Below are 13,061 nucleotides of genomic sequence, written 5' to 3' on the forward strand. Positions count from 1 at the left end.
AATCAGGCAACATAGTAAAGAGTGCTCCAAGAAGCATAAAGCAATGGCCTGCTTGCAGAATAGAGTATCAGATGTTCTCTTCACTAGGATAATAGCCTGTGACTCACCCAAGCAGGCATGGGAGAAGCTGAATGGGGAGTTCATGGGGTCAGACAAAACAAGGCAGCAACAAGTAATTAATCTCAGGAGAGATTTTGAGAACTTGAAGATGAAAGAGTCTGAGACTATTAAGCAGTACTCAGACAGGATAATGACCACTATCAACAGCATAAGGCTCCTAGAAGAGGACTTCAGTGAGAGCAGAGTTGTTGAAAAGGTCATCACCACACTTCCTGAAAATTTTGTGTCCAAAATCTCATCACTTGATTACTCGAGAGACTTATCAGCCATCTCATTGTCTGAGCTGATAAACTCTCTATATGCACTTGAGAAAAGAAGGGCCAATAGGTAGGAAGAGCATCCTAAATGAGCTTTCCAAGCAAAGGCCAATGAAGGCTCAGGTTTAAATCAGAAAGGGAAGAAGCCTTGGCTCAACAGAAGGGAGAAACCAAGGAGAGATGCAGGTAAGAGAGTGTTTCCACCATGCATTCACTACAAGAAAACCACACACTCGGAGAAGTACTGTTGATATAGACCAGACATCCAGTGAAGAAGCTGCAAACAGTTTTGACATGTTGAGAAGGTGTGCAGAAGTAAAGGGAAGGAACCTGTTTAGCAACAAGCTTGAGCTGCTGAGGATCTTCAAGCTCAAGAGGACCATGTTTTCACAGCCTACTGCTTTGCTAGCATAAGTAAAGTCAGATGTGACTGGCTAGTGGATAGTGGCTGCTCACACCACATGGCAGATGATGAGAAGCTATTCAAGGACTTTGATAGAAGCTTTACTGCAAAAATCAGAATTGGTAATGGGAATCTGATTAAAGCTCAAGGCAGAGGAAGTGTTGTGATTAAGACTTATTCAGGTAACAAAATCATTTCTGATGTGTTTTTTGTGCCTGGCATAGATCAGAACAAGTTTAGTGTTGGTCAGTTAGTGGAAAAAGGGTACTCTTTGGTCTTTAAAGATATCTCCTGTATTGTTAAAGATTCATTTGGCTAGGAGTTAGTCATTGTAGCAATGACAGACAAGTGTTTTATGCTCGATGTGAATCAACTCGAGAAGAAAGCCTACACCAGTCTTGTTGATAATGCTGGCCTATGGCATAAAAGGCTTGGCCATATTAATCATCGATCACTTAACTTGTTGCATAAGCTGAACTTCGTTAAGGACATGTCTAGGGTTGAGGTCAGTGACACTGCTTGTGAAGTCTGCCAGCTTGGTAAACAGACTAGATTGCCTTTTCCAACTAACAGTGCATGAAGATCTAGAGAAAATTTTGAATTGGTTCATTCTGATATTTGTGGACCAATGAAGACTCCTTCATTGAATGATAGCAAGTATTTTTTTCTATTTATAGATGACTTAACCAGGTTTTGCTGGGTTTATTTCTTGAGGCAGAAATCAGAAGTATTTGAAGCCTTTTGCAATTTTAAAGCCTTAGTTGAAAATCAAACTGGTTGCAAGATCAAAGCCTTAAAAACTGATAATGGCACTGAGTCTGTGTCTGACAGATTTCAGAAGCTGTGTGAGCAAGTTGGGATTCATCATCAGCTAACCACAGTTTACACTCCTCAACAAAATGAAGTATGTGAGAGGAAGAATACAACTGTGCTTGATATGGCTAGATGTTTGCTATTTCAAAGCAAACTGCCAAGCAAATTTTGGGCTGAGATAGTCAATAGCTCAGTGTATTTGCTCAACAAGCTACCAACTCGTGCTGTCAAGGACAAGACTCCTTTTAAAGCCTGGCATAGACTCAAACCAATCGTTGCAGACCTGAAAGTGTTTGGCTGTGTTTGTTATACTTACATTCCAGTGGAGAAAAGCACCAAGCTTGAAAGTAAGGCTGTTCCAGGGATCTTTGTTGGCTGTAGCAGTACTAAAAAAGGCTACAGAGTGTTTGATCCTTCAACAAGGAAGATTTTGGTAAGCATGGATGTAAATTTTGATGAGGATGAGGTTTGGAGTTAGAATGGTGCAAATGCAAGCTTGATTGAAGAAGATCAACCAGACCTTGTTCTTGAACCTACTGAGAAGGACCAAACAATGAAGCCATTGGTGATGCTCCTATGAGAGACACTAGAACCATTGTTGACATCTACCAAAGATGTACTATTGCAATAGTTGAACCCTCTGACTTCGAAGAACTGCTAGGGACAAACACTGGAAGAAGGCCATAGTAATTGGAAATGATCCACAAAAATGATACTTGGGAATTGGTGAGCAGACCTAATCATAAGAACGTCATTGGTGTCAAGTGGGTGTTTAAAGCCAAATACAATGCTGATGGCTCATTGAACAAACACAAGGCAAGGCTTGTGGTAAAAGGCTACAGCTAGCAATATGACATCGATTTCATGGAGACGTTTGCTCCAGTGGCAAGGCTGGACACAATTAAACTTCTGTTTGCCTTAGCTGCTCAGAAGTAATGGAAGGTTCATCAGTTAAATATTAAGTCAGCATTTCTGAATGGTTTCCTCAAGGAGGAGATTTTCATTGAGCAACCTGATGGATTCAAAGTTGTAGGAGATGAAGACAAAGTCTATAGACTAAGAAAGGCTCTTTATGTCCTGAAGCAGGCACCAAGAGCCTGGTATGACAGGATTGACACATACCTATCTAGGCTCAGGTTTGAAAAAAGTGTTAGTGAGGCTACACTTCATGTGAAGAGGTCAGAAAGTGAGACCTTACTGATTGTTTCTCTCTATGTGGATGACTTACTTGTGACCAGAAGCAAACATGAAGTGATCAATGAATTCAAAGTGTAGATACAAGAGGTGTTTGAAATGACAGATTTGGGAGTCATGATGTACACACTTGGTATGAAAGTGCATCAATCTGATCAAGGCATTTTCATTAGTCAACCTGCTTTTGATTTGAAAATTCTCAATAAATTTTGTATGCAGAGTTGCAAAACAGTCAGCACACCTGTGGCTCAAGAGGAGAAGCTGACTAGTAATGGGAATCAAGTGAAAGTTGATGAGAAGGAATATCGAAGTCTGGTAGGTTGCTTACTTTATTTAACAGCAACTAGGCCTGATATCATGTTTGGTGTTGGTCTTTTATCTAGATTCATGCACTGTTGTGATGTGGTCCATTTCAAAGCAGCAAAAAGGGTCCTCAGATATGTTAAAGGAACCTTAAGCTATGGATTTAAGTTTGAAAAAGGAAAGGAGCTTAAGCTGGTAGGTTACTCTGATAGTGATTGAGCTGGCTCTATTGATGACATGAAGAGCTCTGTTCACTTCTTTACACTTGGATCAGGTGTTTTCTGCTGGAGTTCAAAGAAACAACAAATTGTTGCTCAATCCACAGCTAAAGAAGAATACATTGCAGTTGCTGCAGCTATTAATCAAGCCATTTGGCTCAGGAAACTCCTATATGACCTTAATGAAGAACAAGTTGGACCAACTGAGATCAAGGTTGATAACCAATCTGCAGTTGCCGTAGCAAAAAATCTAGTCTTTCATGGTAAGACTAAATATATCAAGATCAAATTCCATTTTGTTCGAGAGGCTGAGCAATCAAAGGAAATTAGTCTTGTTCATTGTAGCTCAGAAACTCAATTGGCTGATATTTTGACCAAGCCATTAGGAGCTGCTAGATTTGAATTCTTGAGAAAGGAAATTGGTGTTTGTTGCATACAGTCCAAGGAGGAGTGTTGAGCATTAGCCTGCACTGCAACAAAAGACCAGCAGCAAGTCCACAACAAGACCAGCAGTAGCAGCTCCATTCTGAAGTGCAGCATTGGAGCTGAACCAAATGTAGTGATCTGTTTTGTTTATTTTGTTCCTATGTAACTTAGGCTAGTCAACTTGTAATTTTTTTACAAAGTTAGTAGGATATGGTTTGGTTTGAATTGATGTAATAGCTGATATGTCAGCCTATTTTATGTGTAACTTAAGTTAGTATTAGTCTTGTATTAGTGGGGGCAGTTAAGCCATTAGGTAACTGTCAAATTAACTTTGTAACTCTCATATATTTCAAATTTTGAATGAAAATTAGCATTATTCTTCAGTTACAATTCTTGTTGTTGTTTTTCCTTCTATTTTGCTTCGATTTCTTTGCTTTTGTTTTGTTGTTTTTGCCTTTGTTTATTGCTAAAGCTCCAACACTAAGCTATGGGGTTTTGATGATTTTGTGGGTTGTTCCTATGGAAGAAGTAGTGAGGGGTTGTGGTTATGTCTCAAGTATACATAAAAATGTGATTCACTTTTCTGTTTATGATTATTGTAACTTATTTTCATGGATGACATTTGTGTATGGTGACCAAAAATTAAATAAAAGGGAAAGAGTATTGCAACAAGTAAAAAGGGATAGTCGGGTCATTTGGGGTGACTTTAAACAAGTTTTAAATAGTGAAGATAAATTTACACCTAGACACACAAATATCAGTGGATGTGAGCTACTAAATGAATGCCTTGATGGATGTTGTTTGATGGAAACTAATCCAAATAGGCAATTCTTCACATGGACCAACAATAGAGAGGGTGAAGAAGTACTTTGGGAGAGACTTGACCGTGCTTTTTGTAATGAGAAATGGCTCCAACGCCATCTTAAGGCTAGCTTGATAAATAAACCAACCATTCAGTCTGGCCATGGCCTAATGGTGCTAAGTACCAGTATTAGATGGCCTTTCATGTGAAGACCTTATCTTTTCGATGCAGTTTGGTTGGAACATCTAAGGTGTAAAGAAATCAATGGTCAAATCATGTTAAGGGTACCTTGTCTTACTCCTTTTTACCCAAATTAAAAATTACGAAGCAAGCATTGAAGCTTTGGGAAAGGGAGGAGTTCGTGAACATAATCTTTAGGAAAAAATATTATAAGATAAGCTGACACTGGTGCAACAAAAAATTATGTGACTAGATATGGTTGAAAAGGAAAAGGAGATGAGGGCAAGTCTTGAAGGGGTTTTAAATATGAACAAGTTTTATGGTTTCAGAAATCCAGAGCAGAGTGGATATGGAAAGAGAGAGAAATACTAGTAAATAAGAGAATATGGAGAATTGGGATTTTAATGATTAAAGGTGAGAATGGTCAAGTTGCGGAAGATCATAGTAAGGTTAAAGAGGTATTGCTAATCATTTCAAAAATATTTATGGAAAGGAAGATTCAGCTAGTGATGAGGAGACAAGGAATAACCTTCATTCCATTCACTTGAAGAGAATTCCACAAGCTCATTTGGATGAACTAAAGAAAATCATTGTTAGAAATAGAGATTAAAGAAGCCTTGAATCAAATCAATCCCTTAAAGGCACTGGGACCCGGATGAGAATCTTGCTATCTTCTTTTAGCAAAACATGAACACGGTAGGTAATGAATGATGTTTGGAGAGGGATGCTTGACTTCCTGAAAATGGTAGGATGCTCAAATAATTTAATGCAACACTTCTTGCATTAATGCCAAAGAGCAAGTTCCCTTAATCGGTAAATGACTACACACATCATTCTTTGCAGTGTAGTTTATAAGATCATTACAAAAATTGTTGTTCTAACCGTGATAACACCCTCTCAAAATGTGTTTTCTCAAAATAGGTAAGTATGTGATAATGTCAGTATTGGTGCAAAGATTCAGAAAAGGAGGACAACCAAAGGTATGATCAGAGCTTTGAATATCAACATGAATAAAGCCTATGATAGGATTAGTTGAAATTTCATCAAAAATATCTTCTCATTTCTAAGCTTCAGTGTGAAATGGGTCAAACCTTATCATGTCATGCTTCTCAATAGTGAGATCAAAATGACTATATTATGCCGAAGAGGGGATCAAGACAAGTTGATCCTCTGTTTTTGTATTGATTAACCTATTGAATAAGCAAGTGGTTGAAGAAGGAAGGCAAGGAGTTGTACAAGGAAGAGATTGAATAGAGAAATAGTGAGTGGAAGATTCTATGGAAGTTGAATTCGCTGTACAAAATTGTGATCTTCTTGTGGAAAATATGCTCTAACTGTATCCTATATCAGTTGGAACTCGGCAGACATATATCATCCATAGATACATGTTGCCCTATGTGTCATGAGGACCATTTAGTCATCAAATGACCCTTTGAAAAAGCGATGAGGTCTAGCTTAATTGTAGATTAATAGCTTTGATAATAAAGATAAATGGGATCCAAAGAATGCTATCAAAGCTGGGAATACGAGGACATCGAACCATTATAGCGAATGCTTGGTAGCTCCAGTGAAAATTGTTAAAGGGAAGATGGAGATTGGAAGAGGTGCATGCTTGATGGACAGTGACAAACGGTTGACTTATAAATGTGCAACAAGTTGGAATAAAGATGATAAAATTGGTCTGAAGCTGGGAGCTCTTGGTTAAAGCAAAGGAACTGAATAGGATGATCAAATCATCTAGAAATGTAATAGATATTTCCTCTATATTGTTTGATCCTTACCCCCCAAGTCCTTTGATATTTTAGAGACATTGCTAGATGTATAGGTCGAGTTACAACAAGGAACGCTATGGTCATTTACTATTTTACGATAGGAACTAATTATGCTTGCTTTGATAAATTTTTAATATAATTATATAAATATGTTTCTATAAATTAAAAAATTATCATTTTTATTTTAAATACTATCATATAATTATATTAATTATTAATGTATATTTAGTCATATATTTAGGGTTTTCTCGAGTTTTGAATCAGATTTATTTCAAGCTTGAGCTCAGATCATTACGAGCTTAGGTTCAGATCAATCTCAGGCTCGAATTATTCTAGGCTCGGGCTTCCTCAGGTTTAGATTAATTTGAACTTGAATTTTTTCAAGCTCAAGCTTCCTCGAGCAAGCTTTCGATCTCGAGCTTGTTTTTTGTCTAATGGGAGTTTTTTTTTTCTGTTTACCGATATGACTAAGTCAGGTTTTAGATAATTTATAATAAATAAAGGAGGCTCGAAAATAGCAAATAAGTATGTTATGTTTCATTGAAACCTAGTACAAAATAAATTGACATTGGTAAGACTAGATAAAATTTAACATCATTCTAAGCGTGTTACTGGCCTCCAATCATGAAAATGCTTAGCATTTAGAACTTTTTTATATCAGAGCCAGGATAGATCATCCGAAATATGGAGACTGCAATTGGAATTAAAGAAGCAAATGTCATGTATAATTGTTCTGAGCTGCTTACTTTGAGAGTGATTTTCCCACAAAATTGGTGTTTCAATCCCCCATGAACAGCCACTGAAGAACTGCATCCAATAGAGAATTGAGATTGTAGGTTATCCATTAGAGCTGGATCATGCCTCCACTTCACAAAAGACAGTCCAAGTATGGTCTGGATTTGCTCAACAGGAAAATTATCCTTTAATCGGATCTCAATGTTGGCTCCATATGCTGCTTGACCTTGACATGCCACTGCCCCAGCATTTCCAGCCAAAACCAACCTTTTTCCTATTGAAATCCAATCCTCGATCTTAACTCCCGTAGCCATATTTCCGCCAAAGAAAGTACCTGATAAACCTACAGTTGTTCGGTTCATGTTGAAATTTCTGAATCTTGTTTCAGTCCTTAAGACGTATGCAAGCTGTTTTCCAACAGTTTGTATATTGAATCCCAGCATTGTTGATCCATTCCCTCTGTGTTTTGAATGGACTGAAGAATCCAAATGGACATTGAACTCTCTTTTATCCTTGGTGATTTGAACAGCAAATGCCCCTGGTAAGTAACCAGCTATAGCAAGACTTCTTTCAAGGCTAACACCGTCATATCCAATATCACGATCCCAAACCTGTGAGTCCAAAACTGGCCTCGTGAGAAGCTGAGATGCAGATTCTGAAAATCGATACAGGTATGTCGGGTTATCCCCATTAAAGGAAGGAGGAAGGACCATTTCAGGCAAGGGGACCGATATAATAGTCGGATCCACTTCTTCAATGTTTGCATTATCTCCAACATCATCATCATCATTACCATCACCATCTTTCTCTTTCTTCTTAGTTTCCATCAATCTTTTCACATCATTTCTCCATTGTTTCTTTTGAAGTAGCTTCACACGATAATCATTCTCTTCAAAGTAAGGTTTTCTCTGCTCCTTGCAAAGTTTATCAACCTGAGACCTTCCTAGAGACTTGAAGGGTGGATGCTTGTCATATTCATCATAATTTGATGAGTCTCCCAATTCAATCTCTAAGATGACATCCTCATCACCCTGATTGTTAGGTAGTTTTGGATGAGGACGAGATTGCAATAGAGAAGACAAGAAGTAAGGTAGAGGTGGGGAATGAATTTGCGAGCTAAAAACCTTATGGTGATCCAAAGGATCTTGTGGTTTCGACAAACAACTTGCTTCGGATAAGATCTTCACTGAATAACATAAGAGTAGCAACTGTGATCTCCAAGTTTTCCCATTTGGAAGCAAGAATTCTCCATTTCTGTCTCCCTGACACAATGGATGGTTCTCAACAAGAGCCACAGGTTGCATCATACTTGGATTCATTAGCCGCAGATCTCCAACAGCTTGGCTGATACCTCGATGAACCACATTAGACCTTTGAGCTACAAAGGCCTCAAAACTTAAGGGTTCCCCCACTGGTCCCTCGGAGGAAGCAGATGCAGCATGAGTAAGAGTTACAATGGCTTTTTCCCATATTGATGAACCTAGTGAATCAGTAAGTGACTTTAGTAATAGAAAGTCCGTAAGATCTCTATCATATGTGTCTAAACGATCGACATAGAGGACAACATCTGGCGGGAACTTCCTTATAGACCTCTTTATGGATGCCAATAGTTTGCAATTAGTTGCTTCTTCCGTCACAGGAGATCTAAGACCAGGCGTATCAAAGATTTTGATCTTAACTCCATCAAATGTTCCAACAATCTCCTTTACTGTGGTTGTGGCTGGTTCAAACGCATCAATCATGGATTTTTGCTCACAGAAAATGGAATTAATGCTTGCACTCTTTCCCACTCCAGTTTTTCCAAGAACCAAAAGAGTCAAAGAGAAGTCCAATTCATATTTACCTTCTGCTTCAAGTTGCATAGCTGTTTTCATGGAAGATTCAAGGGTGAATTCTTGACAGAAAGGGTTACCTGAAGCTAGGGCCAGTCTGTACAGTACTGGAGCCACCATGGGATCATTGGGAGAATGACCTAGTCTATGAATAAGTCTCAAGAATTTCACTCTTATTAGTTGTAACCTCTCAAACAGCTTATCTTCATCACTTAGATTCTCCTCGAAGACAATGTTATCCATATTTGATGGAGCAACTTTCAAAGAATGGAATGAAGAACCTGAATGAGCAGCACAGTCGAGAGAGAATACTCTAGAACCACAAGGGGAAGTGACTGTGAGGCCACCACCATCCATTTCAACAACTGTCGGATCTTCTGAAAGAGTAGCCAATGCAGCAGAATTAAACAGTTCCTTAGCTTCATGCTCCATCTTTGCTTCCGCTTCATCAGAATCCATTACAATCTGCTGACTTGCTATCCATATTTGATCCTCAAAAGCTACCTTTGAAAGAGATGTGGAGGTTGTTTCAGAGCTTCTACATATCATTTGAACAACACTTTCATCATAAAGGCAAACATTATCCGCAATATGCTTATCTATAGCTTCTACTTCTGGTTCAATTTCTTGGTCTAGACCTAATACTGAAGCTGGAAATTTGAAGGGATCAGAATTAGTATCACCATCAGCAGTTTTAAACAAGCTTACATTCCCAGAATTTACAATTATAATATCACCATTATTGCACTCTGTACTTTCGCAACTCATTGGCTCTCCTACCTCCACCCTCGTTTCCTCAACTTTGAATTCCTCCATATCAGACACAACAATCTTGTCAACAGGTTTCGATTCGATCCTCTCATCATCCGGATTTTGCAGTGGTATGCCGTCATCAAATTTAGAAACATCCAAACTAAGGCCTTTACCTTTAGCTATAAAATCTTCCAAATCACTTTCAACCTGAATCACACCAGAAAACTCTCCATCTTCAACATCAGTCACCATTTTCTCATCATCGGTAAACATTTCGGAAAACCCTTCATTATCCCTTGACAATTGAGCAATAGGAACAATCAGGTTTGAGATAAAACTCCTCATGAAACCAATGCTAACCCCACTATTTTCCTCATCTACCGATGAATTCTCTAAGCTATCAGTATCATTATCCTCATCTAAGCCAAGCCTCCACATCTCAGAACTAGCGTCAAACTCCTCATCCCCACTAAAAAACTCCTTAATTCCCAACTCCAACTCACTATCGTCATTGTTGTTGTTGTTCTCAAAACTATTTACAGTACTCCCACCACTAGTGCTTTCAGTTTCATTACTGTTGGATCCATAATCAAAATCAGAATCAGCAGTTAAAGGAGCTCGGATAAGTAAAGAACCTGATGAAGATTGGGTGTCTTCTGCTGCAGAAAAAGAGGCATGGGGCTTTGAGTCCATGGACTTTACCTCAAATAAAAAATGGATCCCAAGAGATAACCAATCAAAAAAAATCCATGGGAGCCTTTAATTTCTTTCCCTTCTTTATTATCTTGGGTTGTCTTAATATACGATCAGGTGGTGGATTTTAGGGCAAGGCACGGCTTTGTCTTTATGTTCTTGTTTCAGTTGTCGACAATGTTTAAGGTTGTTGCAGGGTGTCAGGTTTTAAGGTTTAGTTTGAAGAACAACAGAGTGAGACAACAATCTGCTAAGTAAGAGCCATACAAGAATTGTAAAGATTAAAAAGCGGTTGGGGATCAACGAACTATAAGATAAAACAATAAAAACCTGGTTTCTACTTTTGTCTTATTTGATTTGATTCGATTATTATTACTATTATTTTATTTGTTATTAAAAATGTGTGAGAAATTATAGTTACATCCTTGTGTTTGGCAAGAATTTGATGATAGGTCAAGGTTGTTGTTTCACAAACAGCATAAGTTCCATCATTTGAGGGATGACAGTTTATGTGATGAAGCATCTATTGGAATTAAAACATTTAATAATTTATTAAATTAGGAACTAAAAGAATCAAATAAGTTCTAAAAAACTAAAAAAAGAAATCAAAATCTTGGAATAAGAATCCATACAAAAACCAAAATGATACAATATTAGTAGTACCATATCGATTATTATTATCTTTTCTTTTTCCAAATTATTACATTCGATATCGAAAATCCTGGTTTTTGGTTGTGTTATTCCCAAATAGAGAACTGTAAAAGATAAAAATTTAGAAGTGATATGTCTTCTCAGTTGCTGTTGTCTTTGTTTATTTCACAATGGGTTTTTTGAGAGCGCTCCTACATTATACCAATAGAATGTAACCAAGAATATTGTGCATTATACCAATAGAATGTAACCAAGAATATTGTGCATTATAACAAGGAATAAAGATAGTATGTATGTATGTATGTATGTATGTATGTATGTATGTATGTGTGTATGTGTGTATGTATGTATGTATGTATGTATGTATGTATGTGAAGAATTGGAACAATTTAGGGTTTGTGAAGAATTTTAAACCAAGAAGAATGGCGGGAGAAAATGACGACTGAGTAGCCATTGTTTGACCAAAAAGAAAGCTTCTGCAAATTATGAAAACGAACCGTGTCGCTCTTTTGCCTTGTAACGCTCCGTTTCATTAATTTTCCCAAATCTTCTTCATTATCAGACCTACACTAAATGACGAACTTTCGTCTCACTTGTTGTACTTGTAGTGATAACAATGGCTTCCTCTTATTCATGATCTTAAATGACAAACTTTCTTGAACAACGAATGGAATCGCAAATCTCGAAGCTCCGCTCCTACGGACCGCCGTCGCACCACCAAGAGCAGCAGCAATTGAAAATGACGGAGTTTATTATATCTGAGCTGTGGACTTGGAATTGCTTAGCACATCAGGTTTGTAGATATAATTTCAGTCTCTTTTATCTCCACCCCATTTTTGGGTGTAAATTTAGGTATTTGCTGAGAGTGGTATAGATGGAATTGAAAGAGATAAAGCCGTTTTTAGCAATGATGTTATGATGAACTGTAGAGGAACTAACAAGAAGCGGAGAGAAATGAAGCCTGGAATTCTTGTGTAAATTAAGGGTCAATGTTTTTGTAAAACCTCAACATTCATCTTGTGGTATCCAAAAATGATTGAATTTTTCTCTAAAACAAAATCACAAAACCAGATCAATTATGAAGTAAAAACTTGGCGCGCATTCACCTCTCCAATTTTTACTTTTACTACTTAATTATATTTAAATCAAGTTAAAAAGATATAAATCTTTTGGGATTCTTTTAACTTGTAAGTTTTGTTTTTTTGCTGTTAAATTTATCACCGCTTCACATTTGGCATAATTTGTTTTACTACTCATTCCGTTTTATTATTAATATATAATTTTAAATTTTACTACTATCCCTATAGAAGTTGGATGCATTCATTTTTATTCTATTTTACTTCGCTTCAATTTAAACTTTGTTATTTATCTTTAATATTCTCAATATTTTTAAGGTTAAAGTAAATATTTAAATATAATTTTTTATAAAAAATATTTAAACATAAAATATATATATGAATTTTTCTATATTATATTACTATATTTTTACCTTTTTAATAGTTTTATATATATAGAGATAAAACAATAATTTTATATAATAAAATTGTACCAGATAGAACAAACAATTACTATAATAGTAGTTTAAAATAAAAAATAGGTTTTATCACCCTACTTTTATTCCCCCATGTCTTATTTTGGAGTTGACAAACTTAAAAGTTCAAATGAAAATGCAAAATTACGAGAGGCGAGGACCAAAGTTGAAATCTTTAATTGAAAACATTGCCAAATTTTCAGGTTTATACAATTATTTTAAAATGAATAATTCTGATATTTGAATTTAAGATATTATTTGTTTTAGGTTAAATATGATGGTAGCTCTCATGTTTGAATAAAATTTAATATTTAGTCATTATACTTTTATAAAAATTAATTTTTTTTTACTTTTTCAATTTAAAAAGCTTAGTTTAAT

The 13,061-nt window shown here is 36.6% G+C and overlaps 1 protein-coding gene across 1 annotated transcript; it reads right to left on the reverse strand.

The window, feature by feature from the left end:
- Positions 1 to 7,005: 7,005 nt before the first annotated feature.
- LOC107916163 (translocase of chloroplast 159, chloroplastic) lies at positions 7,006 to 10,803 on the reverse strand. The gene has a single exon (XM_041102351.1). The coding sequence runs from the start codon at positions 10,499 to 10,501 to the stop codon at positions 7,130 to 7,132; it is 3,372 nt and encodes a 1,123-aa protein (XP_040958285.1). The 5' UTR covers positions 10,502 to 10,803; the 3' UTR covers positions 7,006 to 7,129.
- Between the last annotated feature and the right edge of the window lie 2,258 nt (positions 10,804 to 13,061).

The sequence above is a fragment of the Gossypium hirsutum genome, chromosome D10 (genome assembly GCF_007990345.1).
Source record: "Gossypium hirsutum isolate 1008001.06 chromosome D10, Gossypium_hirsutum_v2.1, whole genome shotgun sequence".
NCBI lineage: Eukaryota > Viridiplantae > Streptophyta > Magnoliopsida > Malvales > Malvaceae > Gossypium > Gossypium hirsutum.

Excerpts from the sequence above, each read along its gene's own strand:
- LOC107916163 (XM_041102351.1), bottom strand. The coding sequence starts at position 10,501 with ATGGACTCAAAGCCCCATGCCTCTTTTTCTGCAGCAGAAGACACCCAA.